The following is a 24,288-nucleotide window of genomic DNA, read 5'->3' on the forward strand; positions in this document are numbered from 1 at the left end:
ATGTCCCTGCCCACGGCAGGGGGGTTGGATTAGATGACCTTTAAAGGTCCCTTCCAACCCAAACTATTCTATGATTCTATAAGGCACTTCTCAAGTCTGTCTTTTCTCTTAATGGAGAAATTCCTGAAGACAGAGATTTTAGGTTGCTTTGAATCTTTTCTCTTTTCAATTTATGCATAACAAACGAATAGCTAGATAAAAGATAGTTTTCCCGAAGTTACTTAGTCTTTCATAATATCTATTAATCAGCATGTATAGTACATCTTTCCAGCTTAGGCAGCAACAGGGCAGGCAGCTCTCAGAACAGCTCCATCTGCTGACACCCCGTAGGCAGGCTTCAGGAGATGCCGTCAAGGTAATTCCCCTGCCTAGCTGAGAAAACGGCTGAGTTGTAATCTGACATGAAAAAGGAGATGCCATTTCAGAATGGGAAAAATTGCAAGAAGTAAATACATTTTATTTCTCCCCGCCTATTTGGAAGCCAATAGTTATAGTAGTAATGCTTACTTGAATACGTAGATTTATAGAGAAACATCCATGAGGAATGGTATTTAAGTATAACTAAACTATTACCATGGGAAAGGGGTGGGGGGGAAGACCATTGCTAGCATATCATAAATGTGAAACTAAGACTGTAATGACTAGCAAAGCAGAGCCATCCTCAGAGTTCTCATATAAATGTTGTTTGACAGTAGGTATCGTTACAATTTAATGCTTTCAATTATCACTGGTGCTTTGACTCACCAGCTGGTGAGTGCCATCCTAAGGAGCATTTCTGCTGCTGGTGCATATTCATTACATGAGATGCTTTAAACTAAAAAGATGTGGGTGTTGTCAAAGCTTAAGAGAGGTGAGACTCAAATTAATAAAACTAAATCAGATCACAGCTTTTAAAGGTAAGTTGTTGGTTGGGTTGGGGTTTTTTTTGGTGGTGTGTATTCTTGCCCTGTTTTGGAAGTGGTTACCCGATCAGTTAATTTACAGATGTCAGATATACAACAGACTTCCAAGAAACAGGTCTCTAGTTATTTCCAGCACCACTGTATCTGGAAATCCCCATTTGTGGGAAGGAACTGAAAGATCTGCTCTTCAGTTTTCACCTTTATGGCCATAATCCACTCTGTTCCAGTACATCTATGCACAGTGACCAAACTGGTAATATGGAATAACGCTTTGTTTAAGAAGATGCATATTAAGCTTAACTTAAACATACTGACTTGAATATGTTACACCATGTCACCCATTTTCTTGAAAAGCAGTGTTCATTTGGCCTTCATCTAGATTTTCAGGAAAGAAATTATAGGCTGTGATAGTGTGAGACAGCCCTCTGAAAGAAGTAGTCGGAGGCGTAGTAATCATTTGAGCTTTCCTGGACAAAGTGACAAACCCGCACGTTAAGGAGGTAGGAAAATATGGTTGCCTCTAGTTTTTAGACTCCTACATAAACAAAAAGTTCTGAAGTGAAAGATGATACTTTTTCGGTGCAACTGTCACAGAAAATATTGTTGTTGAGGGTGTAATAAGCTGTTCCTACCATGCAGCTCATAATCTCCGTACATACCTGTGATTAGGCAGCTGTATAAAGATAAGGTCATCAAATGGTCTATGAAATGTTCTGGAAAAATCATGTTATTGAGATAAAAATCGAGGCAAAAAATTGATGCAACTAAATTTCTATTATAATGTGTCTACTACTTGTGTTTTTTTATTAGAAGACAACAATGGATGGTCTCTGCAATTTGATAAACATTATACAAAGGACAACTACAATAAACTGAAATCTCTGTATGCATTTCAGACAAAGACACCTGAGTGCTGTAAGTAATTACAGATATTATTTGTGTGATTATTACTGATGATTCCTACAAAGAAATACATAGCAAATATGCTTATCAGAAAGAGAAATACAGTGCAGTTTCATTTATAGTAAAACAGAATTAACATCTCAGAAGAACAAATGCATTGAAGCTAATTTCAGTTCCATTAAGAGTGATTCATTTTCTGTAAGAGAAGTGTGAAACATATGCCAATTAGGAGGGCAATATAAATGTATATCTGAATATATTAGTACAGCTGGAAAGACCATGAAACACATATCTTTCAGAGTGAAATGAAGGCAACATTCCTCCAAATTCACTTCTTCATGCATCAAATGATTCTTGCAAACCCCCTCCGCTCCTGCTGGCATTCATCCCTTCGTACAGATTTTCTGACTCTGCTGGCTACTATGAGCACTAACTTAAAGCGCAGAGACAGGGGGAAGGGAGCAAAGACTTCCGGACCCATTTTCATCCCATTTGCACCTGGACAGAATTGTGCTCATTCTAGTAAATATAAGAGGACTGAATAATCTAAAAAAGAGCCACAAAAAATCTGAAAAACTGCTACCATGCCAGATTCCTGTATATCAAGCCTAAAGCTCAAGAGCTTTTACAAGCTCTTTCACAGAGGTCAGGAGGTAACATAATTTTTTGTGTCCCTTTATATTTATTGTTAGGGTCTTCCCAGGTCTAAACCAATTACGTAAAAACATGTGCCTTAATTTCTGTTTAACACAGCCTGGTATGTCTGTCTTTGTGCTCACTGTTCTTTTACACCATATTTCTTTTCTCCCCATCCCATCACACCACCCATCCAACGTGCCACAACCACGTTCTTGTTTTCACGCAGTGGCTGGTGCTGTGCCAGCAGAGTGTGCCTGCCAAGGGCTGGAGATCTTCTGCGACGCTGCCGAATTGCGTGCTGTCCCATCAGTCTCTTCAAACATAACCATAATGTAAGTAGAGCAGAAAAGTGGTCTCTTGCTCTGTTCAGGCTTGACTATCCGTCCTACAACCTTTTCACAACTACAGGCTTATAATTGTGACCAGTTGGCTCAGCTGGTGCTCGTGAAAGCATAGTGTCTCTCTGTTGACAAGTCCTTTAATGTTTTAAGTACAGATTTTCCCTGCATGAAAGGAGGGAAAAGGAACTGAAAAACTCTGTGTGAAGTGATCGTTTCATATTTGTAACAGTGACTTGAGCTAGCAACAGTTTCAGGAAATCTAAAGAAATCTTCAGAAGAAATGTTTCCTTTTAAGACACAATGCTTAGGACCTTTTTATTATTCTGTGATCCTGCCAATATTCCCAGTCTATATTCCTGCCAATAAAGTCAATAAACTTGAACTCAGTGGAACTACCTGCTTGAGCAAATCTTTTTAGTTCTCATTTGATGTCTCTCAATATGCTGTTATTTAAAAGGATTTAATCTGGGCTGGGTCATCATACAGATACGTATGTGTAAGCCAAACTTTTTGAAGAGATCAGGGAATGGTTGATATTGCTTTTAGTTTGCACATCACTGTTTGAGAGGCTGTTTTCTGCTTGATGAGCAGAGGGCAGCATCATGAGTCCTTACCTGAGGATATTCTCTGTAGAGCAGGGGTACGGATCTTTCTGTTCGGTACCAGTTTGTGCTCACGTGTGGTACCGCAATCCTTCATAATGAAGATTGATGTGGAATGTCAAATATATATTTAAACTGGCTGTTGGCTCAGGGTCAACCAAGACTTCAAAAATAATGCCTCAGTTCTAGCTTTAGAAAAAGCAGTGAGTCGGTTCAGCTGGCTTTCGGGACGGACTCTCTTCTAATCCAACCATGCCCTGAACAAATTTTGTTCTTGACAGGACACTTGAGTCGGTGGCCAACAGAGATGGGGACATAGGGACACATGCACTGGGAAATAAGCTCTATATGCATTTGAGGTTTGAAATAAGTCTGTGGTTTAGTTAATACTCAAATCTTTTTAACTCTTAGATTTAACTATTATTTTGTCAGTTGCTCTGGGGACATGGAAGAATATTTTTTTTATTATAAAGTATTTGGCTTACTCCTTAAATAGGTAGAAATATTCAGACAAACAGAGATAGCATATTCAGATGGTTTCATGTTGCTTTTATTATTTATCAGTGTGAAAGCTGCTCTTATTGAATAACAAAAGTGGTAGCACTGTAGGAAGCTGGGAGAGTAGTTTTACTGTGTGCATTCGTTCCTACAGGTCTCTTCAGAGGAATCTGCTAAGGAAACTTTCTGCTGACATTTTCAAGAAATACCAAGACCTTAAAAATCTGTAAGGGAGTGATTCAACTTAAGATATCTATTTAGTGCCTTAAATATTCATCCTCTTACAAACGCACTTAACATCTAAGTGACGACCCTCGTTTTATACTCAAAATTCTGTTTTGTCTTACCCTTCAGTACCTCATCTAATTGTGTAACCTGTTTGGCTCAAATAGCTTAATTTGATACCTCTCTTTTTGCAAAACCATAATTTCTGCATATTTACTTTTTTTGTATTGACTATTTTATACCAGAAAAATGCTAAGCTTTCATCGTGTGTGAAGGAAGTTACATTTATAATGAACAGTAATATGCCAAAAGAAATTAAAGTAACTTAATCCATTTATCCTGCTAAACAAAAGTTTGGAAACTTGAACTTCCCGTTGTCATGGGAAGCTCACTCACATGGCACTTGGTTTTACTCCTAATTATCTCTGCTACCAATTTGATAATGCCCCAACTAGTCAAATTGTTATGGCAACACAATACTGTGTTATGTTTTATGACGTGTAACATATATGTTACTCAAAGATCATAGCCTTCAACAAGTTTGCTTTATATGGGATTAGTGAAATTAAGAATTAAATGCAAAAGTCTGGAGTAGGGCTCCTGCGTCACCAATTCAAGGCACTTAACATGCCTAGAAAACTTACTGGAGTGTAGCTTTCAGGGAAACTGTGCTGTACTGCAGCACCACCTTGCGTTCACAAAGTTAAGTGCCATTATTACTTTAAAGTCTTGAAAAACACGTTTTCATTAAAAGAAATACGTCTGTATCTATTAGAAACAATTTGTTTCTAATATTAATTTCACACAATTCTGATCGATAACTGTACATTTTCAGAAGGCTTTTGAGCAGTGTTTGACACAAACCCATTTTGTAAAAGCCAGTGTCAGCTTTCTAACTGGTTTTTTAACAGGAATGCATCTGGGTGCTTTATTAGCTGTAATTTAATTAAAAGGATTTATATTTAAATATTACTCAGCGAATAACAGTGTAATGCTTTAAAATTATTTGAAAAGGATTTAATGTTTGCAGTTGATTATATTTTTTAACTTATTTTATAAAAGTAGATTAAAAAAAAAGAAAAAAGTGTTCTTTAGTTGACAGAAAATTAGTAAGATTCGATTTACATATTTATTATATTGTCTTAAAAATGCAGCATTTTGAAAATTCTCTGATACTATAACAGAAAATTAAAAAACACATGTTAATTTGACATTTGCTGTGCAAAATTATGTTGCTTGTAGCAGGGTTCTGGCTAAACATTCAGATCAGGTCACAGAGGTGAGAACTGCAAGGTTAGGAGCTAAAACAGGCGGTCACGTACAACCACTTCGTTGTTCATCTCAGGCAAACCACGCGTCCCTTTGAATGTATTTTGCAATGCTGCTGGGAGGGGGGGTATTTCTTTTAAAACACCTTTGCAGTCTTTGCAACTATAGCTGTGAAATGGATATTGTCAAATTTAAGATGTAACAAGTTTGGCAGCTTCTTTTCAAGTACCACACATGCATTCAGTTTAGTTGATAGATTTTAATTGGTTATTTATGCTTGCTTTGACTTTGCGTGCTTAGAGAATTAATTGTCGTTGTTGTTCTATCTTCTTAGGTATCTTCAGAATAATAAAATCAGAGCTGTATCTGAACGTGCTTTCAAAGGTTTATACAACTTGACAAAACTGTAAGTATTGCTGTTTGAATACTGAAGTAGAGAGCAACGGGAACAGCTCTGAGAGTCGCTCCGGATGTCTCTCTCTCATTTGATTCAATGTTAGGAAGTTGCAAAATGGTCCATATCTGTAACTCAGCAATTGGCTTGAGAAAGCAAAGATAGACTAAGAGCTGTCTGTGCAAGTTATCTGACAGGACAATACTTTGAAAACACAAGTGGGCTCCATACTTCACTCCTGTTCCCCAAATCTGCAGAATGGAAGACAGTATGGTAGTTACCTGCATAAAGTCAGAAAGAACAAAAAAGGAATAAAACAAAAGCAAGAGCTTGTGATGAATCAAAACTCTTTAATGTTGTATTTTGGTTTACAGAAGCAAACCAAAGTAACTAGTATTGGTAATGAAAAGAACACTATTTTCTTTATTTTGCAGCAGATTTCTGAAAGATGCTTCTAAATTTAAGGAAAATGCTCGGTGAAAGAGATGATACATAAATTGTGGTGTTCAGTTCAGCTTTTTGTTTCTGCAGCGTTTTTAAAAGGAAATTTTTTTAAAATGTTGTACCTCTTCTTTTTCCGTCACGTGAGTGTGGTTGCTCATCTGTTATTATAGCTGCTGCTATTACCTTCCCAGACCATTTATAGTACACACACACACACCCGCCCCCTTCATTCCTCAGGCTTTCTTTTTCCATGATTCTGGTATCTACATTTGACTAACGTCCTTAGCTGAGACTGAACGGGATCCTGGGAACATTCATGGAATGAATCATTCCACAGAAGAAAACTGGAAAGGGCCTAAAATACGATACAGTGAAAATATTTAGCTTGCTGTGTTTTCTTATAGATAAGACAAAATGTTCTACATAATTGTTCCAAAAGTCCTCACTACAGAGAGTCCCGCCTTGTTCTCAAAGAAGGACATGAAAATTACCATAATCAAAAATGACAATTATGAAAAAAAAATAGCAGTATTCTGATAAATTATGAAGGAAAAATCTTAAAACTCATTTTCGTGCATATGGTGGTAATTAATCATTCCATTTGTCTATCTTTTGTTGGTCCTGTTTCAGATACCTGAGTAACAACAAGTTAACCAGTTTGAAGCCTGGTGTCTTTGAAGATCTCCACAAACTTGAATGGCTGTATGTGTTTTTCTTATTTGTATGTTTATTTTCTCAAGGAATAATTAAAGCAAGAGAAAGAAATATTTGGATTGCTTTCATTTTTGTGCATAGTAGTACTTTATACGAGACGATAATAAAGGAACTCCTGTTACACTGTGAGAGGTAAAAATCCAATTGACTTTGGTGAGAGCAGAAATTAGTTCTTGGGCCTTAATGGCTCCAATGACTGATGACTTTTACAATACTAAATAATGTTTATTAGTAATTGTTTGTTACAAATTAGTACATGAACTAACTCAGATACTATCAAACAGTAGAAAGAGAATTTTTTGGGCAGGTCTTTTCCCTGTAAATAGTGCTTGAAATGTCCCAGACAAAATGACTGTCATAATTTGAAATACTGGTTTATTACTGCTTTTCAGACAGATGAAAATGAAATGCTATCTTGACTCAGTCAAGTTATTAAAAATAAGCAAATAATAACATGCCTGACATTTTTCTGTGTGTTTGGAACTGTTGGATTGCCATGGAACAGTTATGTGGTGCTGCTTTATTTTCACAGGGCATCCATTCAAAGTGTCTTGATCAAAGAATTTTAAAAACTTGCAAGAAAACATTATTTTCTAAGTTGAAAGTAATTACTTTCTCTAAGTTAATTTTTTTTTAAAAATTATATTCTTCTGAAAGGAAATTAATTCGATGAATACCCTGACCTGCTAAGGAGTAGTGCGTTAATTTTTTAAGTAGTTTGAATGGACAATTGAAGAAATCCACTTCAAAGTATGTTACTTTTTTATCATCTGTTCAATTTAAGACTGCAGACAATTATAAAACTGATACATGTTTTGCTGTAATTTATAGGATAATTGAAAATAATAGGATAAATCGGATCTCTCCATTAATATTTTATGGACTCAAATCACTTATTCTCCTGTAAGTATTGAATAAGAACCAAAAGCGTTATTTAAAAGAACAGAACTGAAAGGACAGATATATGTAAAAGCCTTTTTATGACGACTCTGCTTGCTCACCACGGAGTGCTGGCAGTACACCTGTGGCTTTTTCCTACCTCCAGGCAAGATCTGCTGGAGTAGGGGGATTTTGGCAGCAGCAGACATGCAGTGTCTGGAAAAGTATAGGGAGATGGGTGGGAAAAAATGGTAAAAAGACAACGTCACTGAGAGGGCAAGGACATGGCAGCTGCAGCAATGGGTGCCAGTTGTCCTCCAGAGCCACGGTGCAGGAGGCGGGGGTCCCATGGCTCCTGCCCCCTGGCAGCAGCCTGGCCTCCCTCCCCGAGACCCTGCCCGTAACCTGCCGCTGCCCTCTCCAGACCCAAACAGGAGGGACCCCCTTCCCCTGCAGCCCCGAGGGAAAACTCCCTCCACTTCCCCCTTCCTCCATCACCAATAGAAGTTACGTGTTATGACAGAATAGTCAAAATATTTGTATTAACTTGCTATATTTTATTTAAAAAGCAGTGAAGTGAACACCTTTCCTTTACCTGGTAATTAACAAGTTAAGGATAAAATACTGCTCCACAGAATGCCATAGGAAAAAAATGTAGAATTTTAAGAAAATAATACTACCTCCAAGACTATGAGAAATTAATCAAGCTTTGACTGCCTTTTTTTCAAAAGTACAAACGTAAGAGATATGAATTTTTTCTATAATATAATTTTTGGCAAATATAGCCAGCTATACTATTTTTCTTTTTTTCAGAGAGATGATGAATAATTCTCTTGCTCGTTTGCCTGATAAACCTCTGTGCCAATATATGCCAAGACTAAACTGGTTGTAAGTTTACCTTATTTCACTAGAAAAATATTATTTTGTTGTCTTTATATGGCGCTTCCACGCCACTTTTTCTAACGGGGCGCTGGATCTTACAGAGTGCGCGCTGGGTCACTGCAGGGTTGATGACCTGCAGTCATCGACTAGGTGTGCAGAAAAATTAGATGTCTTGTTCCCACCCTCTTTTGTGCAGTCATGAAGTTCTGGTAGTATTTTTTTTTAATTACCTTAGAATAACTGCCTCAATTTATTTTCAGTGATTGATGTTTTGTTTTTATATCCCAGAGACCTTGAAGGCAACCATATCCATCATGTAAGAAATGTCACTTTCATCTCCTGCAACAATCTAACTGTACTGTAAGTAATAGGATAAGCTAGCCAGCCAGACTGAGATACGCTTGTGCTGAACAGTCAACTGATTCATTACAGCTAATATAAAAGTTTCCTGACTATCATGGTTATTTAGGTCTCAAGGAGATTGAATTAAAATGCTTGGTTTTAAATGAACACCATACAGAATAACCACTGTTTACATTTGTAGTAAAGTTCAGCTTTGATACATGCAACTATATGAAGCGATTTTGACTGATATTAAGATTTAGAAATTTTCTAGGAGGCAAAAATCTCATAATAAAAAATACATAGCTTGTTTCTTTATTTTAAAGAGTTTGATTGGCTGATTGGTTGGCTGGCTCAGCAGTTTTAGAATTTTCCCCAAAGTTTCCTCAGTGATGTTGTAATCATCTTCAGAAAATCCCTTCAACCTTTTGCTGGAATAGTATGCTCCACGGTACCTGTCACTTTCAATTTTTAACTCTTCTGCAGTACCTGTATTCTTGGCTTTCTCTTTGGTTTTAAAATCCAGGTTGTTCATTTAAGGAGCAAGCTCAGTGGCGGATGAAACATGGGTGAAGGAAGAGGTGCACGGCCATGTGCTTGTGTCCGAGATGCAGTTAGGTCACAAGCCTTCCAGCCCACTTAACCTTCCTCCTGCCTTCAGTCAATTTATACCAGCCTCCTACGGGGTGTGTGTGTGTGTGTGTGTATATATACATGCACAAAAAGATGCGTGTATAGGCAACAAAAGTTATTTATCAAATGGTAAAATGGTAAGCTTCTAGATCCGATTAGCTTGTTAACTGAATTGGGCAAATATTTGAAGATGCAGAGAAGAGAGAATTTTTAAAGTTTATAAAAAGTTCTCTCCAAAACCAAATAGGTGTCAAGAAGCAGCAACATATGTTTGTTTTATTCTTTCAGGGTGATGAGACGAAATAAAATCAGCTCTTTAAATGAAAACAGCTTTTCTTCTCTCCAGATGCTAGATGAATTGTGAGTTGATTTCTTCTCTTACTTGTACAAGTCACAAAGAATTGTAATATATATTGCAAATATCATTTATCATAAATTCTATTTCATATAACATGCTTTAGCAACAGCACCCATCCTCAGGTTTTTTTCTATATATTTAACAGGGAAGAAATAATGGATAAAATACATACTCTGTATCAATAATACCAGGTTTTTTGCTCACAAGATCATTATGTTCCCTGAATAGAATAATACTAATTAATCTTACATCACCACAGTCTAGGTGCGTGTGACCTTTACTCCTCTGTCCACAGTTATTAGGTTTTATGTTTAGTGAAAATAAGGAGCAAGGTAGAGAGAAGAACTAAGGGAAAGATGTGCTGGCTAGCCCATGTGAAAGAATTCCCATCACAAAACAATCTGTTTAATTTATTTCCAAGCTCCTACAACCCAAGTTAAGGGTATTTTACTTTCTTTTCGATGTAAATAAAATAATAATAAATGAGGTATCTAATGGCATATCTGAACTAACTAGACAAAGAGAGATCTGGTGGATCTAGCTTCCCACCTTGTTTTAACAGCATTCTTTTGTAGTCCAAGCTTCTGATAGCCTATGTGACAAATAATATCCTATTTGGCAAATAGAATAAAACTGTGTGTCCTGAAATTGCAAAACTGTTTGGTAAAATTACTGAGCCTAGTAAGAACTTACTGCATCCTACCTGTGGCTGTTTCTGCAGAGATTTGGCTAGCAACAAGATTGAATCACTTCCTCCCTATATATTTAAGGATCTAAAGGAGCTTTCACAACTGTAAGGATTCTTGATTATTATTATTATATATAACTGTATATTACTCATTTGATATGATGCTTTCAGTCATGAATGCTGGGAAAGAAAAGAACACCTTTGTTTGTACGCATCATTTAAGCTCTGCCTAAAAAATACTTATCCCGAAAGTAATGCTATATAACATTTTGCCCAGAAGAGTTTTGTAAAAGATGTGTACTTTCATGTCCCAAAAGATAGCAAGTTCAAATTCTACCTTTTTCTAGATCTTGTTATTATATACAAAATGAGCTGTGTTGGCTATGTCATGAGGAATTAATAATTTGAGGGGAATGTTTAATGTGATATCAGGATTTGGCTCTAAAAATAGATCATAAACATGTAAGAGCATCATACAGATGCCTTGTTTGTAACTGCTTTTTTCCTGTGAAAGAGTTCCAAAAAAGCATGAGGTGGTATAAAACCAGAAAGACATTCTCTCTTTTTCCCATGACGTGTATATAGGCAAATTCTCAAATGCTGCTGCTGGAAAGTCCCAATCTTTCTCGCATAATCTGAAAGAGGCACTAGTCACAAAATTGAGGACCTCTCCAGAGGAGAGGAGGTAGTAGTGGAATAACTTATTTTTGTGCTTCTCCAGCATCCTTGTCCAAGCTCCTACAACCCAAGTTAAGGGTATTTTACTTTCTTTTCGATGTAAATAAAATAATAATAAATGAGGTATCTAATGGCATATCTGAACTAACTAGACAAAGAGAGATCTGGTGGATCTAGCTTCCCACCTTGTTTTAACAGCATTCTTTTGTAGTCCAAGCTTCTGATAGCCTATGTGACAAATAATATCCTATTTGGCAAATAGAATAAAACTGTGTGTCCTGAAATTGCAAAACTGTTTGGTAAAATTACTGAGCCTAGTAAGAACTTACTGCATCCTACCTGTGGCTGTTTCTGCAGAGATTTGGCTAGCAACAAGATTGAATCACTTCCTCCCTATATATTTAAGGATCTAAAGGAGCTTTCACAACTGTAAGGATTCTTGATTATTATTATTATATATAACTGTATATTACTCATTTGATATGATGCTTTCAGTCATGAATGCTGGGAAAGAAAAGAACACCTTTGTTTGTACGCATCATTTAAGCTCTGCCTAAAAAATACTTATCCCGAAAGTAATGCTATATAACATTTTGCCCAGAAGAGTTTTGTAAAAGATGTGTACTTTCATGTCCCAAAAGATAGCAAGTTCAAATTCTACCTTTTTCTAGATCTTGTTATTATATACAAAATGAGCTGTGTTGGCTATGTCATGAGGAATTAATAATTTGAGGGGAATGTTTAATGTGATATCAGGATTTGGCTCTAAAAATAGATCATAAACATGTAAGAGCATCATACAGATGCCTTGTTTGTAACTGCTTTTTTCCTGTGAAAGAGTTCCAAAAAAGCATGAGGTGGTATAAAACCAGAAAGACATTCTCTCTTTTTCCCATGACGTGTATATAGGCAAATTCTCAAATGCTGCTGCTGGAAAGTCCCAATCTTTCTCGCATAATCTGAAAGAGGCACTAGTCACAAAATTGAGGACCTCTCCAGAGGAGAGGAGGTAGTAGTGGAATAACTTATTTTTGTGCTTCTCCAGCATCCTTGCGATTCATCACAATACACTGGGGCAACCAAGTGTGTACAGCTGCAGGGATTGAGTTTGCACATTTTAGTTACAATATCAAAACAAAAACATGAGGAAAAGTTATAGGGAGAAGAAAAAGGGGATGTACCTAGAAACACTCTTGCACAGAGTGATAGCATCTAATGCTAATGTCCATTTTTACATTCCACTGCCTCTGTCTCTTCTTGAACTCACACAAATGATTACGAAAAAATAGATTTTAGCAACTAGCAAAATCAATTGTAATTTATTTCTAAATGCGTGCAGTTCAGCTAGGTTATTTTACTTGAAAAAAAAGTCCAGGAATTCTAATAACTAAATATTTCTATAGACAAAACCTTTAAGCATCAGGCTGGGGGAGGCAGTTGTGTGTGCGTGTGTGTGTGTGTATACGTGGCAATAGCATGTCTGTGAAGCATCTGACTACTCTTTCCACTGGCTTAGCAAGCCGAACAACACTAAATGAATGTCACTACTTGCAGTTGTAACTGCCAGTTGTATGAGTCCTTCCTACAGGACTGGAAAAGCAAATGGATTATGTAGTTTGACTTTATCTTTGGAACAAGCTTTAAGGAAGATGTACAAAGTTACTTATGCCTATGTTGTATTACAGGAACCTTTCTTACAACCCAATCAAGAAAATACAAATAGACCAGTTTGATTTTCTAATTAAACTCAAATCCCTGTAAGTATCAAGTTTTTATATTTTAACTATATTTTCTTTGTGATCATGCACATCTCCTTCAGAAGGACATGATCCAGAATATGTTTTAAAAAAAATTGTCCTTGAAATAGTTTATAGTTATGTTGACGATCCTCAACATAATGAGGATCATCATCCCATGATGAGCCTGGGAAATAATTACTAGCAATACTCAAATTTTCCTTCCGGAAAATATCAATTTCATAATGGAAATTTTTCTAAAAAAAGAGATCATAAATTCAGCTTAGAGAAAGACATTGTCTTTTCTGCTATTACAGAACAAGATTAATGCAACCCTCATTTGACCTTGTACAATTTGTTCACAGAGCTTAAGGGTCATGCAATACCCAGTTGGGGCTGTCAACGCCATGGGCAGGTGCCATTAGGATATGTAAAGATGGGAATTATAAAGGAATTTGGTATATATACAAGTTTGGGGACATATTTCCATTCTTACAGAATCTACTGCTAACACCATGAAAAGAACAATATAAACCAAGTACGATTCAGCTGCCGTGTCAGAGGGAGGTGGGACTTTTACAAATCTTTTAGAAGAGTTTAGGGGGAGTTTTTGTGGGTGCACTAACACAGCAGCTCTAACCTGAATTCTGCCAGCGGAGCTCTTCCTAAAACTGTGCGATAGTGCAGTGACAGTTTTGCAAATCTGAAACTATCCTGCGGTAGATTTAAGTACATCTTCACGGGCCGCTGCACGTCTGCAATAACCAGCTTGGTAGAGCACAGCATTGGTTCTTGTCAGTCATCATTTCAAAGTGGTTGCGGAGATCCAAAAAGAGATGTTTCCTTGGATAGGAGCGTAATAGGAGTTTATGATTTGACCCCTGAGCTGTAGCCAACAGTGCAGATGCCTTTGTTGATCAGTCCCGCTTCCTCACAGTGATTTGGAATCCAGTGGCCAAATTCAACTACATTTGGTAAATGGCTAATGACCTGAAAATACTAAATGTGTACAAGTTTCATGAAAATAAGCAGCTGAGCACAGAAAATAATAATTAATTACCTCCGTAACAGTCAGGCTATAACATATATTTTATCTATTATTTAACACCAAAGAACTCATGCAATTGACTGACCACGACCTTCCATATTTTTAAGTTGAGAAAGTTGTTAAATCTTGAGGTAGAGCTATAGGAAACTGTATGTTTCAGCACTCAGTTTGTAGACCACCAGTTGCTTCTATCCTAGTTTAAAATAGTAAGAATAGCTGGGGAAAGCACACCCCAGGATTCATTGCAGTGCTTAAATAAAACTAAGAAGTTTCCATATTTGGAGCTTTATTCTTGTCTCCTAGCAAAACTGCTCACCAGCCCGAAAAGCAACTAACCAGTCAGACTGGTACCTTTCTCCACTCTTGCCTAAATGTGCTCAGAATTCACAGGAATATTGTGCTCAAAGCACTGAATGGTGAATTCAAGTAAGGCTCCCCACAAGAAGAACCAAAGACCCCTGACTGATTGCAATTTAGAAGACATGCTGCACACCTAACCAGTGGATGGGTTGGACTAGAAGAATGCAGAAACTGATGTTCTAACAGAACAACTTCCAGAGTTACACTTTACTGATCTAGCACTGCAGGGGAAATAATAGTGCTGTTTTCAATATATTAAAAAAAAAAAAAGAAATCCCATCTATGTGTCACAAGAAAGCCAACGTTTTCCCTTACAAGCCGTGTTTGTGTCCCAGCTTCCTGCTGCTCTTGACACAATGAGGACTGAATTTCTGCAGTGGTTTGTTTGTCTAGTAAAGCGCTCCCTAGGATAAAAAACAGAAGAGATGTAAAATATTACTATTGGAACAAGTTACTATTTTTCCAGAGATGATGAAAGAACATCAGTAGAACAATACTTTGGAAGGGCAACATAATAATCAGAGATTGCACTGCTGAGAGTACTAAAAGAGCCTCCTTTGTGATTTTGGAAGAACAGCAAGTTCATTAGAATTAGCTGAAATTCATTTTATTCCACACTAGCTTTTATGCAGACTTTCTGTTCAAGTTTCAAAGGGATGACAGACTAGATGCCGTTAAAGTTCACCTCTAGTTACATATAATCATAGAAACACAATTAAATGCTCATAAAGTTTGTTCTTTTACTACACTGAGTTTCTATTGCCTTTTATTGAGAGTATATTGTTTACAGCAGCTTGGAGGGCATTGAAATTGCAAACATCCAGAGAAGAATGTTCAGACCCCTGAGCAACCTTTCCCACATGTAAGTAACTCAAGTTGCACCAGGGGAGGTTTAGATTGGATGTTAGAAAATTTCTTCACCGAAAGGGTTGTCAAGCATTGGAACAGGCTGCCCAGGGAAGTGGTTGAGTCACCATCCCTGGAGGTATTTCAAAGACGTGTTGTTGTTGTGGTGCTTAGAGACATGGTTTAGTGGTGGACTTGGCAGTGCTAGGTTAACGGTTGGACTTGATGATCTTAAAGGTTTTTTCCAACCTAAATGATTCTATGATTCTAAGTAGATTATTCCAGTTTGCTTTCTTTGGTCTGAATTTTACAATTTACAGAATACTGAATGTCGTGGTTTGACCTCAGCTGGCAGCTGAGCACCACACAGCCGCTCGCTCGCTCCCCCCCTACCCCCGGTGGAATGGGGGGAGGCAATCGGAAGAGTAAAAGTGAGAAAACTCGTGGGTTGAGATAAGAACAGTTTAATAATTGAAATAAAATAGCAATAATAATGACAATAATAATATAAGAATACACAAAGCAAGTGATGCACAGTGCAATTGCTCACCACCCGCCTTCTCGTGCACCTCCAGCCTTCTCAGTCGGTAGAACATGGGAAACCAAAAAGTCCTTGGCTAGTGTAAGCATTACCTAGCAACAACTAGAACATCGGTGTGTTATCAACATTATTCTCATCCTAAATCCAAAACACAGCACTGTACCAGCTACTAGGAAGAAAATTAACTCTATCCCTGCTCAAAGCAGGACACTGAATAATTAAAAACAAAAGTGTATGAGAAGCAGCATGTGAGCAGTTGTCAAATTTGACAGTTTTTAATTAATTATTCTTCTTTCAGAACATGTTTTCTGAGTAGTTACTAGAGAGTTTTGATATTCTGGTAACCAAACTAGAACCATCTCTTACCTGTTTTTCTTTCTCACACCCAGATATTTTAAGAAATTCCAGTACTGTGGATATGCCCCTCATGTGCGCAGCTGTAAGCCCAATACTGATGGGATTTCATCCCTTGAGAACCTTTTAGCTAGCATCATACAGAGAGTGTTTGTCTGGGTTGTATCTGCCATCACCTGTTTTGGAAATATTTTTGTTATCTGCATGAGGCCTTACATCAGATCAGAGAATAAGCTCCATGCCATCTCAATAATGTCTCTCTGCTGTGAGTACTCCATGAGTAAAAGTAAAAGAGTATTGTTTTAGTCTGCTCATAGTGTGTACAATATTTGTTATTATAATATAGTGACATACTTCCAGCACTGGATTAACCGAACTTTCATGCTGTTGTGAATGACAATACAAAATGCTGTACCTTATGCACCAGGAGGTCTCTCTGGCAGCTGATAAATTCCAGAGGTTTCATGTTTGATTTTAATGCTGCGGGTATTGTGTCAAAATTCCCACTTTCTTCAGCAAGAAGAAATACAACTCCAAACTTTTCAAAGGCCCATAAACCTAAATTTTACTATGTATTTTTGAGTAAATAGCAATTTGTGTGTGTAAACATTGTGTTCGAGACAGTTATTCTATTTTTTGCATGAGCAAAAGGTTACTTATGCAAATATAGAAAATCAATCCCTCCTAGCTCCCCAATATTAGGAATTAGGGTTTTTTTATTTTAGTCCTAAAAGGAAGACAGGTTTATGGACGAACTGTCTGGCAGTAGTCACCATAATCTCAAGTACCCTGTCTCAATACAGGAGAGTCTACAAGTATTTCACAGATGCAATTAGTTGCATTTTGAAAGGTAATTGTCAACGGCGTATAAAATGATTGCAACCTTTCTAAATACAGCATGTCAGTGATTTCGAAACTGTGTTGTTTAACCATGGGAACAGTCTAAACACCACACAAAGCTTCCAGCCAAAATACCTGAGAAGCCTTCAGCTCTATGTTGACAGCTCCTCTTCACTTACTAGTCTTAGAAGAGAATGCACATCAGTTTTGAACTAGCACAAGGTGGACAAACCAAAACGAAACTTTGAATCCAGCAGAGATGCCCTACTCAAAGCAAATGATCTTAAGCCAAATGTCAATATGAAAAGGAATAAGACCTGATAAAAAACGGGTTGCAAGAATAATTCTATAAATGAAGCCACATCTTTTTCTACTTGCAAACCAATTTTATCTGAGCTTTAAAAAATCAGGTTGGAAGCAAGTATGAAACATAGACTGTCAGTCCAAATGAAAATTAAAAAAAAAAAAAGGAGGAATAAACTGAATTATACTGCCTTAATTGTAATTCACAATAGCATTCCAACTATAATATTGATTTTATATCTATATATTAGCTGACTTATAAATATGTACTCGTATATATGCGTGTATGTCTGCTTTCCAATATACATATACACAGAGAATGGGAAATTCAGATGTGTAAATAATGATGTTAAGCACTGTGCCCACAGGTGCTGACTGTCTGATGGGAATATATTTATTTGTGATTGGAGCTTTTGATCTTAAATATCGCGGAGAATACAACAAGCACGCTCAGTTGTGGATGGACAGTATTCATTGTCAATTGGTGGGATCGCTGGCTATTCTATCTACAGAGGTGTCGGTCTTACTGTTGACTTACCTGACTTTGGAAAAATACATCTGCATAGTTTATCCTTTTAGGTGTTTGAAGCCCAGAAAATGCAGGACAATTTCCATTTTGGTTCTTATCTGGATAATTGGGTTTGCTGTTGCTTTTATCCCACTGAGCAATAAGGAATTTTTCAGGAACTACTATGGCACCAACGGCGTCTGTTTTCCTCTTCACTCAGAACAATCAGAAAGTTCAGCAAGTCAGATTTATTCTGTTGTCATTTTTTTAGGTAAGTTGCATTTCTTCTTGATACATGATTAGAGCTGCAAATGAACTTAATTTTCAAACAAATAAGATAGCTTGCCTGTGATGTTCACACCTCATATTTAGATGCTCCAGTAAGCACTTAAAAGACTTCTTCCAGCCTGAATATTTTACTATATTAGATAGATACTTATGTATCTTAAAATGCATGAAGGGCTGAGAAAGTAGAAAGAAATGGATGACCATTAAGTTCCTGAATGAATAGACTTTGTCAGGGAAGTAGAGCAATGGTAAGACCAGAGGAGAACTACGTAGTTTGGATCAGATGGCAGCCATTTATAAGGTGACGATGAATGAAATAAATACCTGAGCAGAGGCGAAAATTCAGTGTTTGGGTGAAGACAGGCTCAGAGCTTCTGGCTGCTTACTTCTACGGGACTAGCAGTTTAGATGAAACATTTTTCTTTACTACCCAGCCTGCAAATAGGTGACGTGGAATTGCCATTATGCTGTCAAATTATAACTGATAACTGATTTTAACTTCTTAAACAGGTGTAAACTTGGCGGCTTTCATCATCATTGTGTTTTCCTACGGGAGTATGTTCTACAGTGTTCACCAAACAGCTATTACAGCTACTGAAATTCAGAATCATATTAAAAAAGAGATGATCCTTGCTAAACGTTTTTTCTTCATTGTATTTACCGATGCACTATGTTGGATACCCATTTTTATTCTGAAACTCCTTTCTTTACTTCAAGTAGAAATACCAGGTATGTCCTTTCTTTTGTGAGGCTGTTTCCACTGTATCTGTATGAAGAGTGTTGTTTCTACTTCAGAAGAATTGAATGTATTGAACTATATTACTATAATAAACTTCATATGTACATATATATAGATATATAACATATAATGAACTATATAGTTTTACTACTGCATTGAACTATATTACTATAACCATCAAAGATTAGTCACCTTTGAGTCAGCCAAAAAAACCCCAAAATTCAAATCGTTCAAGCCTGTCTCCATAGAATATCTGTAAAATGTACAAAATGTATTCGAAAACCAAGGCTGAATTGCATTGGCTTTTCTCACCTTACGGCTTTTGCTGATTCTGTTGCCTAAATATGGCTCAGGACAGTACAGTGTTTCCTATCTTGATTTAAGAATATGATTCTTATCCTGAAATAACTTTCTCTTACAAACTGGTACTTCTAGTTCAAAACATTAAGTTATATAAAGCTGTGCTTACCTTCTTTATGCTATGAATATATTCCCATGTAAAAATAGTGTAACCTAAAAGATTAAAAATTGCACTTTATTTTTTTCCTTCTCTTTGCAATACCAGTACATGCCAGAAAAAAATAGCCTCGTTATGGAGGGCTTGTAAACCCTGTTAGAAAGAACAGGTGAACGTGAACAGTACCATCAGCAACAGCGGATTCAGACTCAACGTACAGATATATGTCACAATACTACGTTGGCGAGAAAACATTTTAGCTCAGAGCATTGTGTCTTATGTGCTGACCAGGAGTGTTGGGAGTTACCTTTTCAAAGTTCTGACTTGCGCTTCAAGTGTCTGAAAACTACATCGATTATGTCAAATATTTTCAGTTATTTTAAATCTTCTAAAATGCTTCTTCATGAAGTTGTCAAACCACCTGAGAAGTTTTAAAGAAAATATTGTGAAAAGTAGAAGCAGATGTATTCTGAGTCAAGAAACCTTGAAGAAATCTTGCTGAACGGCAGGGTGGTCTTGGGTTCAGCAAATGAATGTTCTGCATTAGATAAACCAGACTAAACAGTAATTACTCATTTCATAAAATTAAAGACATCGCACAGTTGTCTAAGTTTACAGAAGTTTTAAACCCCGTTTGACAGCATTTCTTTTTCTTTGGGGATACGCTATGACAGCTTTTGAACTAAGCATCTGCATGTTTCCAAAACTGTAGACAATGTTATGGGCATCAATAGGAACGTATTGATATTGCAACAGAGTCATAAAGCCAGAGGGGGGGGAAAGGGAGAGTGAATTAAGCTTTTTGTACCGCTTGGAACAGTTCTATAATTGTTTTATAAATCAAACAATGCAGTGGAGTGCACCCGCTAACATCTCTCAGCACTTTAATCCTGTCCCTTCTCCGCCCGCCCCTCAGGTAACAAGCTGACTTATCTCCCAAACGGTAAGGATGAGAAGGGGGTGCTGGAAAAACGCACACAGACCTTGATATAGGCAGGAGAACAGGAAACCTTCAGAAAGGAAGACGGTGTGAACACGGAAACTCTTACCAACAGGGCAAGCAGGAAATAAGGAGGATGTATACAATGCCCTTTGTGGGGAGAAGAATGGAGAAGAACTGGTGCGGAAGAGAAAACCAGCCTCTGAGGGGACAGAGGGACTTGGAGGATGTTGTTTCATGGGAGGACAGGCCATCAGGGACATCCTCAGGATTGGATGTCACTAGTCATGGGAAAAGGATGGGGAACAGAGATCACAGGAAGAGATAGGGAGCAAAGCAGAGACAAAAATGGGGGTCAGCCAGAACAAGAAGTGTGCCAGGGCAAATAGGGAGCTATGGTACAGAAAAGTAAGAGGGCTAACCGGAACTACTGGGAGAGTAAAAAACGTCAGGTTTTGCAGGGAGTCCTGGAAACAGAGGGAGGTAAGAGGGCAGTGCAAGCCTAACAGTGAGAAGAAAAAGAAAAGTACCTGTTGTGACATGAACTCAGCCTAGGAGCGCGTGACCGCCCCTCTCGCCAGGCATCAAGTGCTTGCATGAATTAACGGGTACGAACACTGGAATGCATATTACAGCTTCCTTTCTTTTTCCCTCCCTAAGGTACGATAACTTCTTGGGTGGTGATTTTTATACTGCCAATAAACAGTGCTTTGAATCCTCTTCTCTACACTTTGACTACACGACCTTTCAAAGAGATGATTCATCAGGTTTGGTATAATTACAGACAAAGAAGATCCAAAAGAGGTAAAGGCAGTCAGAAAACATACGGTCCATCATTCATTTGGGTAGAGATGTGGCCAATGCACGAAATCACGCCAAAGCTAACGAAGCCTGTGCTTTGTACAGACTCCTCTGACGCTTCGGTGACTACACAGTCAACAAGACTAAATTCATACACGTAAATACATTCTGAATCTTCACGGTGACATCCGCACTGTTCGCTTCGCATCTGTGGGCTTAACTGCTTTACAGCAACGAGGGAAAATGAGGGAGGTATGACACCTGGGCTCATGTGAACCAAAGCAGGAAGAAGCGGGAGCAGCGTGTCTGTTTGCAGGTAGAACAGACACAACCACCATTTTACCATCTCACAACAGGACCTGACGTTTTGACAACTCATCCTAGATCTGAATGAGAAGTCAGTTGTTTGTTTTTTTCCTTCCAGAAGCCAGGAGTGTGGAAAAAAAAAGAATTGTCATTTAAAACATCTCACCTTGAAAGCAGAATGTTTCAAAATCATCCATCTTGGAGAAAAAAAAGGCTATTTTCATTAAACTTTTTTTTTTTAAATTCTCCATTTCAACAGCTGAATTTTTTTTAAGAGTTGATTGGTTTCCTCATTAAGAATTTTTTTTTCTCCTCAAAATTTCTGACTGGCTCTATTGAGGCTGCATCACCTCTTAAAAACTTTAGGGAGCAACAGCCCTAAGAAAAACATTTAAATTACATAATTAGATCAGTTTATTACATTTGTCAAAGCCAAAGAAATGAAAATTTTATTCCTTTTAAAAATTTACCAACTATTTCACTCATGTAAAGACAATCCTGAAACTGTAATGATCGTTCTAATGAAGGCAGAAACAGAACTGGGGGGGGATGGGAGGGGAAGTTTTTTCCCTCAGTTTTTTTCTCAAGTGAGCATCCCCCAGCTATAGCTGGTGGAAGTTTCCCCCTTCAGAAGAGCATCATTCCCTGGAAAGACAGGACTGAATATCCCAACATCTTGATGCTGCTCTTTTCCTCACTGTTTCTTAATGGGCTACCATAAGCAGCTCCCCACAGCTTGCAGACTTCAACAAATTTCAGTCTTAAGATGGCTATCTCTGTACATGGAATAATGGGAGATGGCCAAATAGAAGACTATCGGTCCTAACAGGTGTCATGACATCTACATTTTAATCACCTTGTGCTTCTGATTGGATGCATTACAGTTAAAATAATTTAAGGAGCACAGCCATTCAGCACTTTTTGGGGCACTATTTTACTTCCCTCTGTTACAAGGGTAAAAAAAAAAAATAAAATTATCCCAGCTGAACCCTCTAGAGGCAGTTCCTTCGCATATACTTACTGAAAAGAATTTTTTCCATTCTGAATTACTACGATTTCCCTAGTTCTTACAGCACTGTGCTCACAGTCCGGTGGCCTAGAAGCCCACAAAGGTAAAAGAAATGCTTCTTTTGCATTGATGATTTGAAGTTTTTAAAATGAAGTTAAAAGATACTTCCAATGTTTGCACTTAACTTCTTAACAGCGTAAGAAGTAGAATTAAAAAAAAGTGTGACTCGCACTTCCACTGTTTACAGAACTTTGGATTACCTTGAAATCGAAGATTGTTAAGCATCTTGTTTCCACTACTGTATGTTTTATTGAAATAAAAGATTATCTGCTGAACAAAACGACGACTTTTCCAAGTTGCTTAGCAACATTTTGGGTTGCAGCCTTAAAAACAGTTAAGTGAAATCCTGCCACGTGGATTGCCTTTAACTGGGGCAATTAGAACTCAATTTAATAGAACTTGTGTACTCTGAGGGGCAAGCCTTCTCAATGACTGTAACTGCTTTTGATGAGATATGCAAGGATATCTGTCCTTACCATTACTTGTGTTTTTCACTTAAGTCGATTATGGATACATTCAATGTCATCTTTGTTTCTATGAGTAACACAAGAATATTTGTTATTTCAGAATTTTTTGTACATCTTTATTGTTTCGATAAGAAAACTACAGTTTGCCTTTTAAAAAATCCTTCTACCGGTAAAAATAAGGCTGACTAATAAATCATGGTACAACCATGTTCTCCTGCAGCCTCCCACTGCATTTCAGCATTACTTTTTTTCACATTGCTCTGGTAAAGATACAGGAGTTTCAGTACAGCTATTTACTACACATTAGCGATCTTTCAGACCAAAAGGTTCTGTTAACAATAAGGTCTAGACTAACTAACCAGTAACTGCTTAAGGCAAAGATATAAAATAGGACCAAATGCTGAAAAAGGTCTGATGTGCCTCCCGAGACATGGGATAATGCATTTCACAGATTCTTTTCTAACTGATGGAAGCTTTTACTTATAGTTCAAAATAATCCATCCTATCAGTATAAAACAATGCTGTTTGTTTGTTAAACTTCTATCACGCAGAGGTATATGGTCCATCACAAGGCACTTTATTACAACAAAAGACAGTGTAAAATTGTTTGCAGTAATCAAACATCTTGCAAAAAGTCTGCAGCTTTACAGAAATATATTGCAACGCTGCTAAAAATAGTAAGGTTTGGGATACGGGGCTTGCCATATTATCCCATCCTCAATACGAAGAAAAAGTGTGCATAGAGAAAGACTGAAGTTAGTTCGGCAAGTTTCTCTGGAGTTGGCAGGGTTTCCGCTGGTGACAGCTCTTGAAAAGAAGGGCTGACAATACGTCCTTGCAGGACACCACTTCCTCACCAGTAATGACCTCTGGACGTACCACACATGCGAACCTTGCATCCACCACATTAACAAGGGGGAAAAAAAAAAAGGGAGAGCATTTCATTTACGAGATCGCTTGAGCTGCAACAGAAGAGTCTAAAAATCACAACCGATTCCCTAAACAAAGCTATTTTGCTCGGTGACTTACACGCGACGTCCATACAAGTCACCAAGTATTCCTGAAAGAACCGCGGGCTCACGGGGAGCTGCTGAGGGAAAACAAAAATCCACGTGAACTCCCTAAAAACGGTGGTTAAAAAACCCCCGCACTCCAGTCCGACACAAGCGGGCAGCTCAGCGCGACCCGGCCGAGCCGCCGCGGGGGCAGGGTCAGCCGCTGGGCTTCAGGGACTCGTACCCCTCCCTCAGCAGGTCCCGCCATGTTCTGAGGAACCGGGCGTTCTCCGAGCACT

At 37.8% G+C, this 24,288-nt stretch overlaps 1 protein-coding gene across 1 annotated transcript in view; it reads left to right on the top strand.

Moving 5' to 3' along the window:
* Positions 1 to 21,475, top strand: part of RXFP1 (relaxin/insulin like family peptide receptor 1) — a 36,448-nt gene extending 14,973 nt beyond the window's left edge. Inside the window, exons 2-17 of the mRNA XM_009283333.1 lie at positions 1,713 to 1,817; positions 2,671 to 2,776; positions 4,040 to 4,111; positions 5,714 to 5,785; positions 6,848 to 6,919; positions 7,763 to 7,834; positions 8,624 to 8,698; positions 8,981 to 9,052; positions 9,956 to 10,027; positions 10,747 to 10,818; positions 13,077 to 13,148; positions 15,329 to 15,397; positions 16,312 to 16,541; positions 17,788 to 18,198; positions 18,726 to 18,944; positions 21,012 to 21,475. Of these exons, the coding sequence (XP_009281608.1) occupies positions 2,775 to 2,776; positions 4,040 to 4,111; positions 5,714 to 5,785; positions 6,848 to 6,919; positions 7,763 to 7,834; positions 8,624 to 8,698; positions 8,981 to 9,052; positions 9,956 to 10,027; positions 10,747 to 10,818; positions 13,077 to 13,148; positions 15,329 to 15,397; positions 16,312 to 16,541; positions 17,788 to 18,198; positions 18,726 to 18,944; positions 21,012 to 21,313 (1,884 nt within the window). The 5' untranslated portion in view covers positions 1,713 to 1,817; positions 2,671 to 2,774 and the 3' untranslated portion in view covers positions 21,314 to 21,475. The remainder of the gene's footprint in view (positions 1 to 1,712; positions 1,818 to 2,670; positions 2,777 to 4,039; positions 4,112 to 5,713; positions 5,786 to 6,847; positions 6,920 to 7,762; positions 7,835 to 8,623; positions 8,699 to 8,980; positions 9,053 to 9,955; positions 10,028 to 10,746; positions 10,819 to 13,076; positions 13,149 to 15,328; positions 15,398 to 16,311; positions 16,542 to 17,787; positions 18,199 to 18,725; positions 18,945 to 21,011) is intronic.
* The last annotated feature ends 2,813 nt before the right edge of the window (positions 21,476 to 24,288 follow it).

The sequence above is a fragment of the Aptenodytes forsteri genome, unplaced genomic scaffold, assembly GCF_000699145.1.
Source record: "Aptenodytes forsteri isolate BGI_AS27 unplaced genomic scaffold, ASM69914v1 Scaffold6, whole genome shotgun sequence".
NCBI lineage: Eukaryota > Metazoa > Chordata > Aves > Sphenisciformes > Spheniscidae > Aptenodytes > Aptenodytes forsteri.